The following is a 22,625-nucleotide window of genomic DNA, read 5'->3' as shown; positions in this document are numbered from 1 at the left end:
GAAAGGATTGTTTTCTAATATACCACCTAAACCAACTTTTTGGCAAAGTAAGATGATTCCCCTATATCCTTCTATGACTGGTCAAGACAAATAACTGAGCAGTGTCCTTGCTCAGACTTCTTTTTTCTAGACTAAATATGTTGGTAGTGGTGATTTCTTAAACTCTTATCTACGCAGGTCAGCTGAAGCTTGATTGCTTATCTCTATCCTTTTCTACAATCCATTTGAAAGACTTGTGAATAATAAAGAGAGCAGAATTTAAAAACAAAGCAAAAGAACTAAAAAAAACCTCACAAAACTCTATCCACCAGGAGAAAAAAGTCCCACAGAAGAAGAAAATGTAATGCAGAATAAAAACATCCAAATAATGCAAAACACGTAGAGTTTCTATCTAGACTGTAATGTCCGCAAAATGACAACAAACTTTATTGTTAGTGTGCAGATTTTATCTTAATTGTCAGTTATTCTGAAATGAACTTCAATGTGTTCCAGGAGTTTCTCCGCAGCAGAATAACAGTATCTGTTGACAGAATTTCTTTTTAGCTGTGTGGTAAATTGCTGAGTCATAGTTTTGAAGCAGCAAAACTAACTGGGAGGTGTATTAAAAAAAAAAGACTTTTTCTGTAATAATACCGATATTTAGGAATGCAGGCAAACCATATAATTTCTTGCTTGATGTATTACATTGTTGACTGCTTTTTACAAATATTTTTATAAAGAAATGTAACAGATTAAAAAAATACAGCTGTATTCTCTGTTTAATAATAATTGCAAAATGTGTTGTCAAAACATCAATAGAGCTTCCAATAGCTTGGGCAGGTCCACTGAAACATTAGTGAACCATTTACAAATAGAAAGAAAACAAGCTAAATGGTAGAGTATAAGGTTATATTCTTACTGAGGAACTCAAGAGCAGTGTCAAGAAATGTGGCAAGAAAAGGTAGAAAATACAGCATGCCTGCACAATTCTGTTTTAATACTCTCAAAATCACTCTTTACTGATATTAACCACATTTAATATTATGAAATATAAGCCATTAGTCTAGCAAATAATAACAGAAATATCTGTTTAAGAGAGGACTTCTTCAATAGTGAAGCACAGGAATAAAATAAAAAGGGCCATTACCATTAGTCATCGACAGAATCACTGAGGCTATTGTGATGTACCCATGGGGAAAAAAAATATTACAGAATGTATGTACTTGGATAGGGCATAAAATCCCAGGCATTTCCAACATGAAAACTACTGTACTACACAGAGCGTTGGTAAGATCTTGTTTTGAACATTGTGTATGATTCTGGACACCTTTCTTCAAGAAAGATAGATTAAATGGGAGAAGGTCTAAGAAAGAATTAGTGAAATCAGGGAAATGGAAAAACTGCCTTGCAGGGCAGAACCAGACAGTTGTGCCTGCTAAGCAGGATCTGAAATAAATCTGAAGTTGTGATTGTGCAACCTGTCACTTTCCTGAAAAGCAGTAAGTAGCAGTCACCACTGAGATTTCTTTTTGCATCCTGCCACTTGCCACCGACAGATTCCAATCCAAATTTCCTTGTCTGGTGGAATCCATACACCATTTCTGAGTATCCCAATTAGTTTTGAGAGCTTCAAGAGCTTGTCTGCAACCCTTCTTTTCAAAGCATTGTCCTCCAGCAGTAGCACTCCTTATCTGTCACATTCAGCTTATATTCACTATAAACACTAGATAAGGCAAGTTCATTCTAAGGAAAAAAAAAAGTCTAATGAAATTTGAAGTTACAAAAAAAAGACAAGAAATCTGCTTCTACAGTGTTAGACTATAAATGAATCAATTCTTTGGTACTGACAGATGAGACTGAGAGGGCTAAAATGTGAATAGAATGTGTCTTCACTAAAAGATAACTGTGAACATGTGAATAGAATAGTTGAGATTGGGATAATATTTAAGAGATAAGAGGCAGGCCAGAATAGGAAATTAAGTAGTAAATGATAATACAGATAAATTAAGAATTTGGACTAGTTAGGTCTGATGAAATGTTGAACTGTCTGAAGGATAATTAAATAACAGACTAAAACAATGATTAAACATTCAAATTATATTTGATAATTAATGGAGGACACTAAGGCACTTAGTATCAGTCAGCATAACCCCAAAGGCTGAAAGCATCATGAAATAACTAGTAGTATGAACTCCTTGCAACTCCCTCAACATAGCAAAAAGACTGTAAAGAATAAGTCCTGTCAATCCAACCAAGATTCCCTTTTTAGGAAAGCACAGTATGGGAAAGAAGAAGATATCTGACACTGTCTCTTTGATCACTCTTCTAAGCCAAAGGAAATGCTGTCATAATGAAGAAATTAGGGTGACTGTTGAACAATCACATCCAGAAAGCACATATTCACGGCTCCTTTTGAAAGAGAAGGATGCAGTCAGTGAGATTTCAAAGATCTAACCTGAACCTGATTCCATTCAAAATTTTTTATTAAAAATATATATCTATTGAGATGGTGAAATGGAGAATATATATGCTTAATTAGCTAATATTACAAACTAGGAAGTATGATAGCTTTAGAGGAAGAGAAAATTAAAATTAAAGATTATTTTAAACTGGGGAAATGGCCTGAAAAAACAGCATTAAAATCAGTAGTGAAATACACTATATTTACTCAAGAATAATAAAGTACAGGATTCAGTTCTTCAAGAAAGTACTAGGGTTACAGAAGTACATGAAGTAGCAATGGCACTGCAAAATAGGGCAAGCATCACAGTTGGTTATATAAGCAAAAGTAAAGCCCACAAGATGTAAACTTAACATTCCTTACTCACCATTTGTATGGCCACAAGTTATACACTGGAATAAAGTTTACTGTGCTCAGTGTTATGCATGATAAACAAGGAAAAAACCCCAAATAACAGCAGTTGGAAAGAGTCCAGAGAAGAGAGTAATCAAGAGTGTAGAACATATAACTTGTGAGGTAAGGTTGACTAGAGTGTCTTCTTTAGCCCAAAGGTCAAAAGGCAGGAGGATGGGAAACGGTAATAATTATTTAACAATATAGAGGCTTTTTTAGAAGTAATTTACACCAGTGCTTCCAAAGTAACATGCAGGACTTGGGAGGGGGAGCATGTCTAAAGCTGTATTTGGCATCAATGCTGCAATTACCTTTAGTGTCTAGTTTTTGTAGGAATGATTTATAAAAGGCTATTTAAACTTTATTTTTAGTTTGACCCTTAACTCTTGAAGGCTGTTCTGTCACGTGCACAGCATCAGCATCAACTACATTCCCACAGAATAGCACAGCACAGGGAACCAAATGATATTTCTGCATTTAGCAACAGCAAAAAAAATCAAACAAAATTAAGTCTATTCCTTCACTATAAAAGGTTCAGCACAGAAGCAAATTAGCGACAATCTCTGTTCAAACTTGCTAATAAATAAGGGTGCACTTTTAAGTAGAACACTACGACATAGCTAAAAATGTTCAAAGAATTCGGGCACTTATTATTCTTAAAATTATACTTTTCACAGCAATTCTTTGCATTTACCTTATTTTTGGGATAAACATGAGGTGCCACTTCGAAAAAGACATGTGGCATTTCCTCCAGTGTGTCATTATCAACAACATGAAGTCTACAAGAAGGGATAGTGGTATACACCTTTGTCACTATAAGCATGTCTTCTGGAACAATAAATATTTCTCTAAAAAAAATATTCAAATAGTATCAAAATTATTTTCACAAAAAAAGGGATTTGTGTAACACAAAGCAAAAGTATTGTCACGGTTTAACCCCAGCCAGCAATGAAGTACCACACGGCCGCTTGCTCACTCCCCCCACCCAACCCACCCAGAGGAGAAGAATCAGAAAGGAAAGGTAAACCTCGTGTATTAAGAACAATTTAATAACTGAAAAAAAAAATAATAATAAATATGTTAATAATATTAATAACTTAAATGATAAGGAGAGGGAGAGAGATTAACAGAAACCAAGAGAAACAAGTGATGCATAATACAATTGTTCGCCACCCACTGACCAATGCCTGTTCCCGAGCAGTGATCAGCCCCCTTCCAGGTAATTCCCCCCACTTTATATACTGAGCAGGCCGTTCTGGGGTATAGGACATCCCTTTGGCCAGTTCAGGACAGCTGTCCTGGCCATGCTCCCTCCCAGATTTATATGCACTTTCCCACTGCCAGTGTGCGAGACACCAAAAAAATTCTTGAACTGGGATAAGCACTACTCAGCAACAACCAAAACATCAATGTGTTATCAACATTATTCCCATACTAAATCAAAACACACAGCACTGTACCAGTTACTAGGAAGAAAATGAAGAAGGAATGAACAAGAAAATGAACTCTGCTCCAGCCAAAACCAGGACAAGTATACATCAGAATTTAGGGAAAGTAGGCAAATAGAAGTAAGTTTTTAAAGCAGGTTAGTGAAAAAACACAGTGTATCAGCACTACTTTCCCATAAGAGTTACATAGGGCTGTATGAAACTCACCTAAAAACCAAGAACCACACATGTGGTGGGTGATCAGCACACGTTACAGCATAGTCAGCAAAAGACATTTTACACCATTCATCTTCATAACAAGGAAACTTTTCAATTGACTTACAGTTTCTTTTAAACATTTCTCTGGAAAGCAGCAAACAAGATAAATATTTAAATCTAATCATGAAGGCACATATATCCTGACTTTTACTTATTCCAATAATGAATAACACTGCTTTGTGCACGAATGTAAAAAAAAAATATAAAAATGTTTCTCTAGTAGCTGTTCTCTGAAAAAAAAATCACATAGGAATCAGCTTTTTCAGAGCTAATGGCAAAGACATACACGTATTTCTCTCCATCAGTCTATCTATGACTACAATTTCTTCTAATAGCCAAAAATGTTATGGCTTCTACAAAACTTTACCTCTTTTTTTTAAATAGATATCAGTTAATACAACTTTCTTTACATTAAACGGTCATCTTCAAGCTGTGGCATCATTAGGAGATTTCAAACCCCTTTATTTAATTTTAAAACTTTTTTGAACAAGAAAGGGATAAAAGGAAAACTTATTGACCAAGGGGCTAGCTTGTTATATTAAAAGCAATTCTGTCAGCTGCTAAAAAAAATTAAGCACAAGCACATCAGCATGACTTTAACACCCAAATGTATCCCTTGGGACAATGCCTTTGAACCCATAAGTTTTAAAAGTCTGAAGGCAGACTAAAAACTGCATCTAATTTGCTGATTTAGAGGTGCTGCAAATCTTAAATGGAGGTCTAATACTTGGAACAAGGCTGGGGTTGCAAAGTCCTGATATCATCAACATACAAAGGTCTCACAGGATTAGAAACACTAAAAAGTAAAATGAAATTATACCTGATATGAGTGCTGCTCAAGTTACTGGTTATAGGGAGTAAGGATTTACACCCACAGGCAGTAATTATTGCTAGTTCAGACTCCTTACCCCTGAAAGAACTGATCTACTGCTAGATCAGTTGTGTGAACACTAGAAGAGATATTTTTGAATGACTTAATGGAAATACGTGATCCTCAAAAAGTGTCATGCTTGCAAATGGCTTAATGAACACTACTGAAATTGGAATAGCTGTCTTTGCAAAAGTTGTAATAAAATACCAGCGAAAGCATCTACCTAGAAATACATCTACTTCGCTTCAAGCAAGTGCAACAAAAAGTCCTATGACTATATAATAAATGGTGGTAACATTAAATAGTATAGTTATTCCCTTTCTAATGTCTATTCCTTAGCAGATAGCGTGAATGGAAAAGTTTCTTTAAATCAACTAACTAACTGCTTAACTGAGGAATCAGTATCAGATCTATACTTACAAAACAGCCCACAAGATACTAAAAAAAAAGAATAAATACAGGAAAAAGATAATATTGTAGCTCAAGTTGTAGGAAAAAAAATCTGTAACATACCTAAAAATTAGATTTTACTCATGTAGGGTACACAGAATAAAGCATAGCTTATCTTCACTGAAAACATCTCATCTCCTCCAACAGGGTTTTGTAATTTTAAACCTAATAATGCTCTTACCATGTTTATTTTGTGAAATAGCAATTTATGACAATTCTATGTTACTGCCTGCAATTGAATAGTTTTATTTATTGCATGATTACCTTAACAACATTACAGCACACTGTTCAAAATTTAATTCAATCATAGTCCACAATGTTTTCAAGGTTTCTTCAACATTAGCATTTTCTGTAGTACCTAGAAATAATAAAAAAGTTAGAAAATATAACATCCAACTTCTGCATTGTTCTAATTTTACACCTGTCAAATACCTCTGAAAAATGCCACTCATACAAGTAAATTGCCTTATGAATCACTAGTTTTTATTTGTAGTTTTACAGGAGTCTGAGCTGAAAACTGTTTTCTCCTTTGACAGAGGATATTCCACTGTTCATCACCTTTGTACTTTTCAGCACTCCTATAACTGCAAAAATGATGTGATCAATATTTTCTCTAATTTACAGCTTTTTCACTGTAACATGTGGTGATATGTGGTAATTTCTGTCCTCAGAGAATAGGCTCTTTAATTCAAAGCAACTCTCATTTGCAGATACCAGGAAGGGATGTACCTAGGCTATCTGTGCAGCTAAAAAGAAAAGAATTGGGCAGCTCCAGCAGGTAATTAATCCCACCCATGTTGGATACCTCTGACATGACAGGATGTGTTGTCATCTCAAGGTGTCTACTTCTATTCACAGAACATAGATGAAGACTAGGCAACTAGTTTGGACCTGTTGTCTGACTTGTCAAGACTTAGGTGAAATTCTCCTTTATTGCATAAGCAACTAGCAATGGAAAGAGAAGGGAAAACTAAAACAAAACAACAAAAAAAAGAGGGGCAAGAATAGTAACACTTTACTGTAATGACAAATAAGAGAGAAAAAAATTATAGATAATGGAGGGAAAGGAGGAGAAATATAGTATGATTGAAAAAAACCCACAGTATAGGACCATAAAAATAATACCAGAATTAAAGGTAACAAATAAGAAGTTAAGAAAGATATTATAGACAAATGAGGAAAAGAGTTGGTATACTAATATAGTGCTCAAATGACAAAACATCTAAAATCTAAACTTCAGAAGAACAGCTTCTGGGCTCTAGGATTTGCATGGATTAATAATACTAGTGAAAGTTTAGGGAAATTCCTAATTTGCATGGCACCTCAAAAACAAATATAGAAAGGCACTAGACTACTTAGTAAGAAAGATTAGGCAAGACTTGTCTACAGGTGAAAGAGGCAACAACAGATTTACACATAAGGAGATGAAGGTGCAAAAGGTAGAAGAGACCATTTGGTACAGGTAAATGTATAGGTGAAAGAGCCCCGGCAATTACGGTAATTTAAGAAGGACCTTTCAGCAGAATGGCAATTACTTACTGAGGAGGCAATGTATATCTTACAATGGAGCAGTTTTTTTTGTCATGATCCTCAGGCATTCCTATACTGTGAGGCTAAAAGGAATCACTATGATCTAACTCTCTGTGTAACAGTCCTGCTAACATATTAATGTCATAAATAAATGATTAATTTTGAATTTGATGAGCATCTGCTTGATTTTAACATTTTTCAGTACTACAACACAAATTTGGGTTTATTCCAATAAATACCTTATTCTTTTAAAAATAAGTGCTACTTCTAACTTGAATGTGTTGGATTTCAAGTCACAATCTTTGAATCTCAGACTAAAAATCTTCTTGTTCAGCCTTTGGATCTCAGGCTAAAGACCCTATTGCTATCAAATTCCCTTACTCAAATGGGTACTTAAAGATTATAGTGAAGTCTTTCTTTATCTTGTCTTTCTTTATCTTGTCTTTCTGAAATTACGAACTAACAACCTGCAATTACAAGGTCCCTCTTTAATCCTGATCCTTACAACTCTACTCAGAATTCTGCAGTTGTTATCTACCTGTCTTTTGTCTTGGACTGTGGACACTTCATTTGGACACAATATTTAAGATGAGATAATAGAATTGCTGAATAGGAAATGTACTACAAGTCTTGAACTGCTATGTAAGATTCCTCTATCTATATACATAAGAAAGAAAGATAGTATCAGGTATAGTATCTTTCGAGCAAAGTATCAGCCTTTGAGACTGTATGTGTTCCACTTATTATCCATTATGAGGCTCACATTCTTGTATGATTTCCTTTATATTTCCAGAAAAAAACCCCCAACATTGCCCAGCTCTGAGTTAAATCTACATGAATGTAAATTCTGGTTTAATATCTATGCATATCTAGCTGGTGTAGTGTATCTTTCCTCTACTTTTTAATACTGTATGTGCTGAGTGGTTAGGTATACTTAATAGAACTATAATGTTTACTGCATTTCAGTTAATTTTAACTAGATGTTAATAAGTCAAAAAATCCTTACAGGACTGATCTCTGTGGTGATCAGTGACACCCAAGGGAATGGCATTAAGTTGTGTCAGTGGAGGTTTAGGTCAGATATTAGAAAAGGGTTCTTCAACCAGAGAGTGGTTGGGCTCTGGAATAGGCTCCCCAGGGAAGTGGTCACAGCACCAAGCCTGGCAGAGTTCAAGAAGCATTTGGACGATACTCTCAGGCAAATGGTGTGACTATCTGGGAGGATTCTTTGCAGGGCCAGGAACTGGACTTGATGGATCCTTGTGGGTCCCTTCCAACTTTGCATATTCTGTGATCCTTTGATTTGAATAAGATAAAATATGAAACATTTTTGAAAGGCATTTTTAAACTACATACCTGGTATTCTACTCTTCAGTACTGTCCTAACATAGGACCCTCTCCAGATGGCTTGAATTTTGAGAGCTGCTGCTTGTTCTTCAGATGTGGGAGTTCGGTCCTGCCAACTACCGAGATTCTGCTCACTGCTCTCTGAAAGAAGGGGAGAATGACCAACATCTACAACACTGGAAGTCCTACAGCTGTTTATAATGAATTAAAAATAAATAAAAAACCCAAATAAACACAAAAGGGTAAGAGAGCTGTAACTTAGAAACAGTGTGGTTTCAGCATAAAACTTTTATGACAAAAATATTGCTCTTAAAATATTGGTTTTATCATGATAAAATTACAGAAGATATACTGTATAGTTACGCAAAGTCAAAATGCAGTCACTAATCCCAAATACCAAATCACTTAATTCTTCTCTTTATCGCCAGCTATTGCAGTGTATTTTTTTAAAATTGTCTCCTAATGTAATTTTAAAATATCCTTCTAAATATGAACCAAAAGGTTTTGATACATTAAAGCCTGACTGTAAACACAGCTTAAAAGAGCTTCACAAAATTTTAAGTTCTTCTCTCTCTCAATATGATAATTTTATTAAGTAATACTTTAAACACCAGTGTTGTTCAAAACATTTTATTCTGCCTTCACTAAGAAGACATGGAATAAGGATAAGATCTGTCATAAAGGGAGAGTTCACTTCTCTGACTTTCTGTTACTAAGAAGTTTTGCAGTGGAACAGAAATTAGTAAGTTCTGACAGGTTAGTAATGAGCTCTTTGAAGGCATCCTTGCCTAGAATCAGCATCCTGGGAGTCATTACCACCCAGGCTTAGGAAGAGGGTGTGGGGAACAACACTACAAGGAGCCAGTGCCAGGGGGCCAGTTTGGAACTGCACAGATACGGAACAAGAGAAGCAAGACAGCATGATAGGAAGGAAACAGTTCTGCAAAAGGAAGTACCAACAAACAAAAAGGAGAAGAGAGGAAACTGCATGAAAAATGTAGACAACATTGAAGACAAATCAACTAGCTTAAGAAAAGATATTGCCTTCATCAGCCAGATCACACACTTCAATCTAATCTCTTCTATTGAATACTGTTAAATCTGGATGTGTTCCCAACCACTCTTTCTCATCAATGTTGCATTTCCAAACTCCAGAAAGCCCCTTTAATACTTGGTGACTCTGAAAGATTACACAAACCTACTTCAATAGAAAACAGATTAGAACTCAACAGTATGAATGGCAAAACCACTTCTATAAAACAGCATATAATCACAGCATAAAAAGGGCTGGAGTGGATCACTGAAGGTCATCTGGTCCAATTCCACATCCAAACCAGGATCAATTTAGAGTAAATGTCCAGTCCATTTTTTAATACTTTCATAACCATGGAGACTCCATAACTTCACTGGGCATTCTCTTCCAACTTTTGACTAGCCTCTTTGATAAAAATGTTCTCCTAATATCCAACTGGAATTTAACATGGTCTAAGACGTGTCCTGTCTGTGCATCTCTAGAATATTTTGGCTCTTAGCTTCTCCCATTTATTCATCAACGTAATACATTTCAAAATGAATCTTCAAGCTTGTCTATTTTATAATTAAAAAGACAGTGGCAAAATGGCTTTTGACTCCACTAATAATTGTTTTCAAGGAAAGGAAATAGACTTCAATTTTCAGCATTTGTTTTAGCTCAGAAGAATGACCTTTGCTGCAGAGCCTACATTCCTCATATAAGGCAAAATAATATATTATAAAGTAGAAGTTGTATACTTTTTATATGAACATGCATATACACATATTGACTAAATAAGTAAGGAGATCCTAATATATAAAAGTACACACAGAAAGTATTGGTGTGGTGTTGCCCTATGACCATACTTAAAAGTTTATCCACTAAGGATGGCAAGTGGACTCCACAACTAGAAATAAATATGTATGTATCTTCGTTCGCGAAGCCCAGCCATGATGATCTAGAAATAAAACATTTCATTTGTGAGGCTAAAAAATATATGGATATGCAGTCACTTAGTTATATGTTTCTGAATACACAAATATAAAAATTTTGGATGAAGTGTCAAACAGAAATGAATTCTATTCATAGAAACAGTAAAAAGTTACCCTAGAACAGGCTGAAAAACAAAAATGCTGAATGTCTTTTGAAAGTATACATTCCTAAGGAGTTTCCATTTTGTTCTAACTTTAATACAATGTCAGAAGAACCAAAATATTTTTCTTTGTAACATTCAAGTCAAAGTAATGAGGTCTGCATTAAATATTTTGATTTTTAAAGGCTTTTTTTACTTAACATTTCTTAATGTCTTATAAGCAGAGAAATGTGTTACTGTGACATGCTTTAAATCAACCAATATTAACTAGTGGACACTTCAAATTTGACATTATGACTGAAAACTGATTCATCAAAAATTTCTGGCATATCATCGCTATTAATCAGAAGACACCTCTTCTAATAATAAACTGAAATTTTCAAAGCAGCCTTGCAAGACTTTGTTCACTATAAAATCAGCTGCAGTTTTCTTATAGGCAATGTAACAATGACTTTTTTTAAAAAGGTGTGTTTTGCATGTACTCAACAGACACTTTACATATTCAACCAAATAATGCCAAACTTTTCTTCACCCTTTACTGGAACTCAAGTTCAAATCCAAAGTGCAAGAAGAAACAAATGTTCAAATTCTCTCTTCAGTCACACAACAACTGTATGACCACTGATCTTAACCTATGTTCCTGGAGGAAAGAGAAGCATATTCTGGAAAAGAACTAAGCAGAAACAGAACTTCTCAACTATGGTTTACACAGCTGGGATAAGCTTATAGCAAACAGCTTGACTTCTAGGTAAAAACTTCATACAAGAATGTTTTAAAAGAACTGTACACAAAGGGTATTCCACTTCCAACTTCAAAGTTGGAATTTATCCATAAGAAAGAAATGTAGCCTTTGAAATGTGCCTAAATGACTGTCAGGTGTTTGAGACTCTTGAAAATCAGTGCTGCAGACCTCCAGTGAGTTAATGAACTGAGCTGGCTCACTATTAGGCACAAAGCAACCAGGACAAGGTAAACAAAGAACATGTGCGACAGAGAGCAGGCAAGCAGTATTGAGCCATCAAGTCTATCTCTTGTGTACCATCATCCTGGTACACTTCCTTTCCCAGGAGGAATCACATACCTCTACAAATTCAGCATTTCATGACTGCCCAAAGTTCTGCAGGGCCCCTTTATCCACTCTCTTCCCACAAGACCATAGAAGAGCCATGCCATGGAGAAGTACTCAGTTCAGAAATTTCCATCTCTTTTTCATATGTTTACACAGCACCATCTTCCACTTGTTTCTTGTGGCTCCTGTGTGAATTGCTCCATGGGGATGGATGGTATTTGGCAGATAAATAAATGCCACTAGATCATTTTCAGATGGCTTCTCAGAAACCTTACCAGACATGAGCGCTAACTGCAGTACATCACAATATCCCTGCCCTTGGTAAATCTTGAGATTAATTCAGCACACAGTGCAAACTGAATATGCTAATATAAAATAAAATAAAAAAAATAAATATATACTCTCAGACATAGACAACAAGAATATTTCAGTCCTCTGTTATAGTAGTTTGCACTGATGTCTGTTAGGTTCCAAAAGGTCACAATTAAAGTCTTAACAAGATCTGAGCAACTATCCTGACAGTGCAGCAGTGCTAATAGGCCAAGCAAATCAGGTGATGCCAATCCTTCTAGGTGTTCCTACAATGCATTCCTCACCTTTTTTTCCTGATATCTACCTATTTTAACTTGACTTTTTCACTTGATTTATATGCTTTATTTCTTTAGGTTTCTGGATAGAATCTGAACAAAATCATACACTTACTCCAATGCAGCCTTTATTAAGCAGAGCAGACATTAATAAAGGTGAAAAAATGTCCAATGTCAATAAAACCAAAGGGAAACAATTAACTTTGCAGTCCAATAGGAATATTTTCCTATTTAATTCTGTGAAAGCCAACACATTCAAAGGATACACTGGATACTGGAGGAAAGAAAACTGAAACAGAACTTTCTTCCTCCATACATTCATTCCACTTTTTTGATTCACTGCTCAAATCCTAAAAAATATTCTATCACAGTGGATCTCATATTTTAGTAAAATATATGAGGTCTTTGTTACAACCTGTCAACTGTGCTAATTATTCAAATCTATTTTTAAAATGTCTTCTCTTTTATTGCTGACAAGTGTTTAAGGTTTTTTTTTTTGGAATACAGAAATCAGTAGCACAGTCATCTTGAAAAAATGTGACAGGTGTTATTTACTTCGAGTGGTGTGACAAATGTCAATATGCTGACCCTTATAACTTATACTCTTGCCATGGGATGCAATTCCCTTCAAAATACCTGATGTCTCACAGAATAATCTTCAGAAGAGAGGGTTTTGGAGGAAAGTCCCCAGTAAAGAGAGACAAGTATATGTGCTTTCTTAAAAGAATAAGAGCATTACATCATTGTGCCAGTAAAGATTTTTGTGTAAATTTTGATTTCTTTTTTTATACTGATTTTCTAGAATAAAATGAATAATCAAAAGAAAGTTGATTATTCACCATGTAGAAACATTTTATTCTGTAAGTTCATAAGAGAAGAAGGAAAAGCTAAGTCCCTCTGAAAGGCCTTCAAATGGTGATCAATTTTTCAGATAAATCCTTGTTTTGTTGTAGTATGAAACCATATACATAAAGCTTTTATTATTAAATGTTAATATCAACAGATTAAAAAGTTACACGGACTGAAAAGTAAGTTTTAAAATGGAAAAGAGCCATATATTTGGTTGCCAGGCAAACTTAATACATAATGCCTCCAGCCTGCATACAAAATGAAGCAAAAAACCTGCAGGAAGAGAATTATCCCTACTTGTAACAAATAAGTTGGCCTTCCAGTGGCTCCTCTCACAGTATGTTTGGGTACACAGCATACCCTAATCACAGGCTGGAGAAGAGGTAGATGGTGCTGTAGCCAGTTCCACACTGCACGTGTGATTAGCCAGCTAACTAGCCAGCCAATACAATTTCCAAAATAATAAGCTTAAAAAACAAGCAAGTAAGTAAGCAAGCAAGCCAACAAAAATCAAAATATCCCTCCCCCTAAAAGAAACAAACAAAAATCCTCAACCCATAACTAAGAAACTTTCAACAAAGCTACTAACTTAAGTCTTCCTTCACTCTTATTTTGTGAACAATATATGCATTTAAGATCTTTTCAAATGGTAATTTGAACAAAAGTAATAATCTGCAGTACCTCAGGTAAAAAATGCACCTGTAGATGTTTGTTAATGTTTGTCAATACTAGCAAATGCAAGCTAGGGAAGACTCAGGGCAATTTTATAAATTAACAAAGGCTAAACACTTTCTGGAAGAAAGAAAAGGATCATTTCTATTCTGAGATGAGTCTCAGATGTGCTGTCAACAGTAGAAGTCTTTGGCTTAAAAATGAATTGTGCCTACTTAGGCAAGAAAAAACAAGATTAGTGAAGAGCTGGTTTCCTCAAAAATAAGAACGGGCAGACATATTTGAAGTGATTAGCAATACCAATACAGTACCTGAAAATACAGGGTCATCCCCAGAAATCTTAAAGTCTTCAAAATCCAAAGTGAAAGACCTGAAGGCAAGTTTATATCTGTAAGGAGTCTTCTCGTCTATTACATAATTGATCAAACACCAGAATGCAATATTGAAAACCTAAAATCAAAATGAGGAAAAGCATTTAAAGAATGATTAATTTTTAAAAGCTGATTTATATTGCTTCTCATTATTGTTTCAAATACTGTTTAGCTCTTTTCTTTTATCATGTAAAAATGAAGTCTTAAACTTCGTCTACAAAAATAAAGTATCTGAAAATTAGTCCCAGCTGTAGGACTACAATGCTTCAAGCCAAAAATCAAAAGAAAACCTGTGTCATGTCTGGCTTACTAAAAATAGGACTTATTCTTCAGCGTGTTTGCTACCCAAAATATCTTAATGGTTTATGTGTAGTAGATTGGTGGCCTTATACCAGAGGACAGAAGAACATATTATAATTATTATCATGACAGCTCGCATTCATGACTCGAGGTTTCAGAGCAGACACTGATGACTGAATGGACATGCTTACTAGATTAGGAGGTGACACCACAGAGAAGGATTTGGCTCTATTTTTATTCTTGACATATTGATGCTCTTTAAAGAGCAGAAATCCAGTCTCTTCTTTTTTTTTTTTTAATTTTCCCTCCTTATAATAGATAGAAAATTTAGAGTGTGTTTTTCAGAACTTGTTTCATAATCTGAGTTGAAGAACAGAGTAATGACTTAATGGAAAAGACATAATTTCTTTTTTTCATTGCTCCTTAATTTTGGATTCTTCTGCTTTCTGGAAACATTTTATGTATTTTATTATTAATAAACTCATCTTTTCTTTTTAATATTTAAGACTGGTGAAGAATCTACTACATTCATTCTTACATTCAGAGTAGTTTTTCATTGTTTGTGTTAAAGATAGGTAATTTCCATATTTTCAGTCTTGAATCACTGTCAGTTCAGTGCCTCTCATTTATCCAATTTCTGGTTTTTTGTTCTTTTTCAGTTATACATTGGTCTTAGAGGGTGAGAGAGGAATATGTGTGTCCATGACTATTGAATTTTTGTTAAGGTCTCTAAGTTTTACACGAATTTCATGTAAGCATATGCATTTAAAATTTGTATTTTCCATTCCAGAGAGTTCAAATCAATTTTCTTTTCTGGTGGACTTGGCATGAAAATGACCTCTTTTCTGAGTGTTGCACCTGGAATCATTCTTTCTTAATTCTGTTGTTTTGCTGAGTTTGAGCACGGTGTCAAGCGAACATATAAAAGCACTGGCTTAGGTGTTCTAAATTTAATATCAGTGATTATAAAAATACTAAACTCCTTCTTCTATTCAATATTCTAAAATACACAGTCTAAGCTACATGAGCTTTCTAGTACTGTGATGAAACTAAATGAATGTGGAATATATAAAGTACTGACTGTAGAACAATCAAGTTCTAACGATTGTTATCAAGTTATAATTTGATAACAGTATTATCAATGTTTGCATACAAATAAAAATTAGCATGTCCTTTATAAAACTTTATTTTTTGCAATCTTTTTATAATATTGAAAACCCATAGGATAGAGATCTACTGAAAAGTGTAACATTTTCATCATGTACCTAAAGACCCTTTAATTTATCACACATACAAAGCAGAAAAGTGAAATAAAAATTTTGCAGTTTCAAGAAAGAAAGAAAAACACCTAAAAATACTATGAGTGAAAAAACCTCATTACTGCCTACAGTTATATAAGCTGTAATAATGTTTTTCTGTTCCATTAACGTTAGACACAGAAAAGAACCATTCCAGCTTTTCCAAATTTCAGGGAGAGTCTTTTAAATCCAAAATATAAAGACCCCTTATGCTTTCTGCCCCAAAGTATGCTAAACTAGATTGACAAAAATAGACTTGATTTAGAACGTGCTGCTCTGCGCATATTGAAATTTGTTCTTATTAAAAGAAGAAAATTATCATACAGTTGCAAGTAATGTTATTTGGGCTTACACTTTATAACAAATGCCCCATTCAGAGCATGCAGGTGGTCCTTTTGAAATGCACAGACATTGTTTTGAAGAGGGTAATGACAATGTTAAGCTGTTATCCAGCTTCTGTAGCTTTTAATGTTTATTAAAATGTTTAACATGCTTATTAAAATTCTTTGTTCACCTTGTAGAGTTCTTCAGCCATTTCAGTACCATGGATGCCAGGAGGACAGAGAGTAAGTTCCAATTCCTCCAAGGCTTTAGAAAGCTCATCCTTACTGCTGTAATTATTTATCACATTTCCAACAGCTTTCAGGATAGTGGCAGCCTGTTCTGTAAACCGAGAGCTCTCCTGGGGAGAGAGAATAAACCCAACCACTGTTAGAAAGATCCCTTTGTTTTCTTTCTAGGCTGTGACAGCATACAAGCTTTCTTCCTGCATAGAAGTACAACACTTTTCTAAATCCAAGGAATTGTTATTAATTTTATAAACTAAAAAAATCAATTAGGTCTCTGGTATTCAAAAACATACAAAATTTTCACTGATTTTAGCTACTGAAATTAAAACATTACAACACCATAACAGACATCATAACATGTATCTATTAATTGTTTTATTTTTCCTGTATCAATACTCCTAGAAAATTTAAACAAAAATAAGATGCATACAGAGACTTTCTACTGCAGTGATAATATGACTTTGCTAGCTGAAATGCTCAGCATCTTCTGTTATAAAAGTACAAATTAGTATTCATATCCCCCTGAAAACAATGACAGAATACATGCTGCCTAAATCATCTTTAATATTCATCAGGATTTCTGTGCAAGAATATGGATACTTTCCTGCAAATGACACTTTGTAGAGAAAATGCTGTCTTTAAAAGAAAATGCAGAGAAGATCCAAGGATAAGATTCTGCTTTATTTTCTTGACGACAAAGAGCTTTTCATCCAGAAATTGAAGGCAAGGAATTAGTAAAGCCACAAGATATTTTTAATGGTCTGACTTCTTATATTTAAACTTCCTTGCTAAAATAAATGTCATAAATGTGCTTTAGTGCCCTATTATTAGGACCCTGAATCTACACTGCTATGTAAATTTGTTGTCACACTCACCTTTTAAAATATTTTAGCAAAACTGTTAGCTAGAAACTATATTCCCTCCCCTCAGTGCCCATGAAAAATATTTGGGCTTACTGCTTGCCAAAGAAATTTTGAAAATATGGATGACAGTGATATCTGTCTGGATTGTAGACAATGAAGAAGTAAAGCTGTAGTAATTGCTCTCCTGGGCCTCTTATCTCAGCTATGTAAAGTTATTTGATTAAATTGCTCATTTTAGATATAAAAGCTGCTCTGGGACCCAGTAAGTAAAATGTGAGCTCATGGGAAGAAACTAACTTTATTGATGTGACAATTTATTTTAATAGGCAGGTGTTTTTGCTTATTAATTATAATATGTGCATGTATTTTATCACATACCCCAAAAAGTGAGCTATATGAGTGCCTCAGACACATGCATGAGTATTTTTAACATTTTGTGCTGCTGTTCTATGTAAACCACAATACTACCCAATGCTAACTTACAAGTAAGATAATTTTTGCAAATTTTATGCCCTTATCCATTTAATATTGAAACTAATATTATACCATTAAACATAATGACTCTAAATGAAAATCCAATATTACTTCACTTTAAAACTAATTAATAGTCTGAAATACTGTTATCACAATCTTGACTCGTTTTTATTATGCATACCTTTTCAAGAGCTGGCAGCACATCATCCTCTTCTCCAAAGACACATGGCACCATGGTACACAGATGAATGTGGTGCCCTATGGGAGAACTTACTGTGAAGAGTAATATGTGTTTCCTACATCCAAGAAAAAGTAAATTAACTTTTTTTCTTTTAAGCAATTATTAAGCTTTTCTTTTCTGCATTTGGTAATACTGAAATCCTTTTCTAGATGTCCTTGTGCTTCAAAATTCGACATGTCTAACTCCTTTCTTTTCAAGAACCTCCAAATGTAGGGAGTAGGTGAAGTCAGAGAAGTCACTATTATTTTATTTTTATTTGTTTAGGTGTTATTTTGATTTTCTTAAGCAAAATAGCTATACTCATTATTTCATACAGCTACAAACGACAGATTGTTTCATCAGGATTATATTTAGCTAAACTTGAATCATATCTGCTCTAGAAAGCTTAGAGAAGTCATCAAGTGTTCTGGTCATGTATTACTTAGGTCAAAATTTCCATGTTTGCATTGACAAAACAAGGAAGAATTAGTTGAAAAATAATTGTGTCAGGCTTGATGAACACTACTGAGTGACCATTATATGGAGCAACTGCAGGCCAAACTGCCCAATCATAACCTCCTAAGGTTACCAACAGAAATTCATTTATGACTGAATGCCATATACTCAGCTCATTCTTGTTTGCCTAACTGTATCCTATAATGGTTTCTAATCATAAAAGAAATCATTCCTAGTTACAGTTACACAAAACAAGGGATTCATGCTTTTCTCTCTAGTCAACACTGTCTTGCTGTCCCACTGAAATACTTGAGGAGCTGGCTGATACCAAAGCCTCATGGTTCTCAATACAGAATTGCATTTAGCTGCAGAAGTTCATCCAGGCTGTAGCTTCAAAGTGTTAACCAGGAATCCAGTGGTGAGAGTAAGAAAGAAGAGCTACTCCCACACACACACTCACATTTTTTAATTGCATTTTCTTTCAAGTGAAATTTAAATGCCCCCTGGCCACTAACCGACAGTGGGAAGAGAGTGCCTTCCTGGCTTAGCAAGTTCCAAATTCTCATTTGGAATGAAATGGGAAAGTGGTCAATAAGCCCATTCATCTCCCACAACTGCTGTAAATTAAATCTGACTGAAAGCCTCCTGGCTCTGCCTGAAGTAGAGAGAATCAAAGAGGAGCAGCATATAAATTTGAGCTTCTTGTATCTCTGTTAGCTTTGAAATTTGCAGGTGCGAAAAGATCCACATTTTTGGGCTTTCCTACAGGACAGATGTATGCAACTTTTGGAAACTACATTAGGAAAATACATGTGGAGGCAGAACTAGCCTACAAACATAAAAATAACTATTCCAGTTTTAGTCTGAATCAAAACAAATAAAGAGCACTATTAAAGATCTTTAATTCAGTATGCTATAACATTGGAGTATTTTCTTGCTATGCCTATTTATTTGAAATCTTACTTGATTTTTCAAAAAATACATTTTGTCTCATCTCTTTGAGATTAAACTGGTGATTCTATACTTTTTGAAAAGTAGAAGCCTCAGTGAATGAGTCAGCAACTTTATGCTTATGACAAGATGTGAAGATGTCATCTTCCTGGTTTACCCAGAAGCATTTTTAGAAACTAATAGATAACAAGAGCTCTTGCTTTTAATCTGTTTCTTTATTTAAATAGTTAATGCTCTACATTGAAAATTTAGAGTTACATGCAAAGAGAAATAAATCATATTAAGAGCTATGTGAATGGGAAGTAAAATATGCAAGGCTTCATGAATAGCCTTAGGATTTCTCTTGTCATGTTTCATAAATCCTGTTTCAAGAAAAGCATTGAAACCTCCTATGGTATTATCATGCTTTTACAGTTCCACTAAAAAATGCTAATTCTTAAATTTTTCTTGCTACTCCAGGGAACATTTCAAAATCATTCTAGTTAGAATGAAAGTTTTGGTAAACTCATAGTAATTTGGTAGTCTTACCAAATCCTAGCTATTTTGATATTCCAAAAATTTAGTTTTAGAAAATAAACTCTTTCTGTGTAAAGTAAATTATCATCTCAAGCCTTAGGACTAAAGCATCAGGACAAAAACAAAGCCTCATACATACCCAGCAGGAAGATTTAACACAGTAGCTTTGGTTGCAGATGTATGCATCTTTAACATAAGTTCTCCAGGAGTCACAGATTTCCAAGAGAAACGTTCAATCGTCAGCACACCCTTTGAAATACTAGAACATTCTTGTTTAGTTCCTAGATTAAGAAAAAAAACCAACAAAACAAAACACAACCCACACAATATTGGGAGGGTGAATAACTATAAAATTAAGACAAACATGGAATCTGTAGCTACTTCACAGCCAGTAAAGTCTGCACTTAGGCTTTGCTAACACAGAGAAAAAAGCCAGTCACTTAAAATGCATAGGTGGCACAGAATACAGCTTATTTGTGCCATTTGCTTTAAAATAATCGTTAAAAGAATGTGTTAGAAGAATGTGTACATCAGATATCTTCCAAGTAATTTCAGACTACTGTAAAACTCCATAGAAATCCATTCTGCCCATATGCAAAGGAAGGAAACAGCCATAAAAAGCTTATATTTATTTATATTTATAGCTTATAGTTTATTTTAACCGAATGGTCAGTCTGGGTTTTTTAAGCTTTCTTTTGGTTCTCTCTCCACCACTCTGGATGCACTAAAATTACATTCATATCCAGTGTTTAAACATCTGGTTAACCTAAGCCAATTATCATAACATGACTTAGCTTTCCTGAATACCATTCTGTTTTTTTCATGAAATACAAGTGATTTTTATTTAAATCTTCCCAGTTGTTGGATCTTGAAAGAAACCAAGTTTAAACGTACTTACGATCTTACTATGCACCAGTTTAAAAATCACTTCAAAAATATACTTCGGTTATATTGCTGTTTTTATGGCATTATGATCAGCTAAGGCATAAAGCAGATTGCAAGAATGGAATTTGTAGAAAAGAAACTCCAAGAAACACAAGGAAATCCATACTAGAAATATAGTGATGAAAAGCTTGCAGCAAATCATAATAAACAGTAAAGGGAGGGATCCTTTCATGAAAATATTCACCATCAATATGAAAAAACAATGAAGTATTACTGGAATACTAGAGTATTTCTTAGAATCAATTTGGCTATTTAATATTAAACTCTCAAACTGTGCCCAAATAGACAACAGCCAAACACAACAGCACAGACATATTTAACGTAATATTTAATATTTAAAACATTAACGTGTACTTTTCTGTGTTAGCCTTACCTTCAGTATCATCCCAGTGCACTAATGCAGAAAAGCTGACTATGATTTCAGTGGGCATCAGACTGTCCACAAGTAAATAATAGATGACTTGGTCATTAGTAAACTGCATAAAAAAACAGACACTTGTTCATCTCTAATTTTCATTGAATACTGTCCAACTGCCCTTACACAAAGTATGGCTAAGATTTCGGATATGGTGACCTTAGCTATGGAAGGAGAAGCAGATAATTAATTGTCACTACTTCTTCCAAATTTCAGACATGTTATTTAGGCCCAGAGCCTAATGCTGCAGGTATTATAATGTTCAGAGATAAAAGGAAACAGAACAGTTACTTGAATGAGAACATATCTACTTTTATGTAATATTCTTCATATTCATTCTCAATTTAGTAGTTCCACTTGCGAAACAACAATGGAAGATCAAAAATTTTTTGTGCTGCAACTTTCTGATTGAAACTAATTACAATAAGCTTGAAAGAAATATGTAGTTTTTTAATTTGTAGACATAAGTGATTCTTTCTCATAATGGTTTTTTTTGGAATCATAGAATCATAGAATTGATTGGGTTGAAAAAGACCTCCGAGATCATCGAGTCCAACCCTTGGTCCAAATCCAGTCCATTTTCTAGAAATGTCTAAGGAGGCAAAATTTTTCACTCACAACTTTGCTACATAATTCCTATGCCAATATAAGGAACTACAGAATGATTCTACTGTTCCTAGAAATTCTTCAAAATCTGAAGCTAAATGAGCTTCTTTCTTCAGAACCGTTACAATACATGTCTTCCTGGATTTTCCAGAGTCATATAAATCCAGTTTTTTGTATTTGATCCTAGACGCCAGTACTATTATCTTCCTATCATAAACGAAAATGTTCTTTTATTAAGCATCATACAGAATTTACCGAATGGTGTAAATGCCTCATCCCTATCAATGTAAAAAATTAGAATGGTTTTACAGCAAAGAGTTAGGGTTTTTTGGCACAACAGTACACAGGCTTACATAGTCTTAATGCTGATTATGGCTTGTGAAAGTATATCGTGCAGTCATTAGGAAAATTTCTTGTGATTACAGAGAGGTGTGAAATTGCAGGTATACTACAATTACGAAGCATAATACATGTAGTTAACCTTCTCAGTACAGGATTTTACAGAAATTTCATGCCAGGAATTTACATTTGGTACTCTACAATTGCACTTCAGATACACTATAAAATTAGAGGCGGAACAGAATATTCAAGCATGTTGAATAACCTTCTGATAATATGAACT

At 34.4% G+C, this 22,625-nt stretch overlaps 1 protein-coding gene across 4 annotated transcripts in view; it reads right to left on the bottom strand.

Moving 5' to 3' along the window:
- ADGB (androglobin) overlaps nt 1-22,625 on the bottom strand; it is a 109,343-nt gene that overhangs the window by 25,731 nt on the left and 60,987 nt on the right. For 3 of the 4 annotated variants that reach the window (XM_064649067.1, XM_064649064.1, XM_064649066.1), the window contains 9 exons: nt 21,356-21,458; nt 20,177-20,318; nt 18,076-18,190; nt 16,503-16,670; nt 14,331-14,469; nt 8,747-8,878; nt 6,125-6,218; nt 4,489-4,623; nt 3,528-3,681 (listed from right to left, as the gene is read on the bottom strand). In XM_064649067.1, the coding sequence (XP_064505137.1) occupies nt 3,528-3,681; nt 4,489-4,623; nt 6,125-6,218; nt 8,747-8,878; nt 14,331-14,469; nt 16,503-16,670; nt 18,076-18,190; nt 20,177-20,318; nt 21,356-21,458 (1,182 nt within the window). The remainder of the gene's footprint in view (nt 1-3,527; nt 3,682-4,488; nt 4,624-6,124; nt 6,219-8,746; nt 8,879-14,330; nt 14,470-16,502; nt 16,671-18,075; nt 18,191-20,176; nt 20,319-21,355; nt 21,459-22,625) is intronic. The other variant, XM_064649065.1, reaches the window with a different exon arrangement.

This window comes from Pseudopipra pipra, chromosome 3 (genome assembly GCF_036250125.1).
Source record: "Pseudopipra pipra isolate bDixPip1 chromosome 3, bDixPip1.hap1, whole genome shotgun sequence".
Taxonomy (NCBI): Eukaryota; Metazoa; Chordata; class Aves; order Passeriformes; family Pipridae; genus Pseudopipra; species Pseudopipra pipra.
The sequence above is the reverse complement of the archived record's forward strand: the minus strand, read 5'-3'. Positions and strand labels throughout refer to the sequence as shown.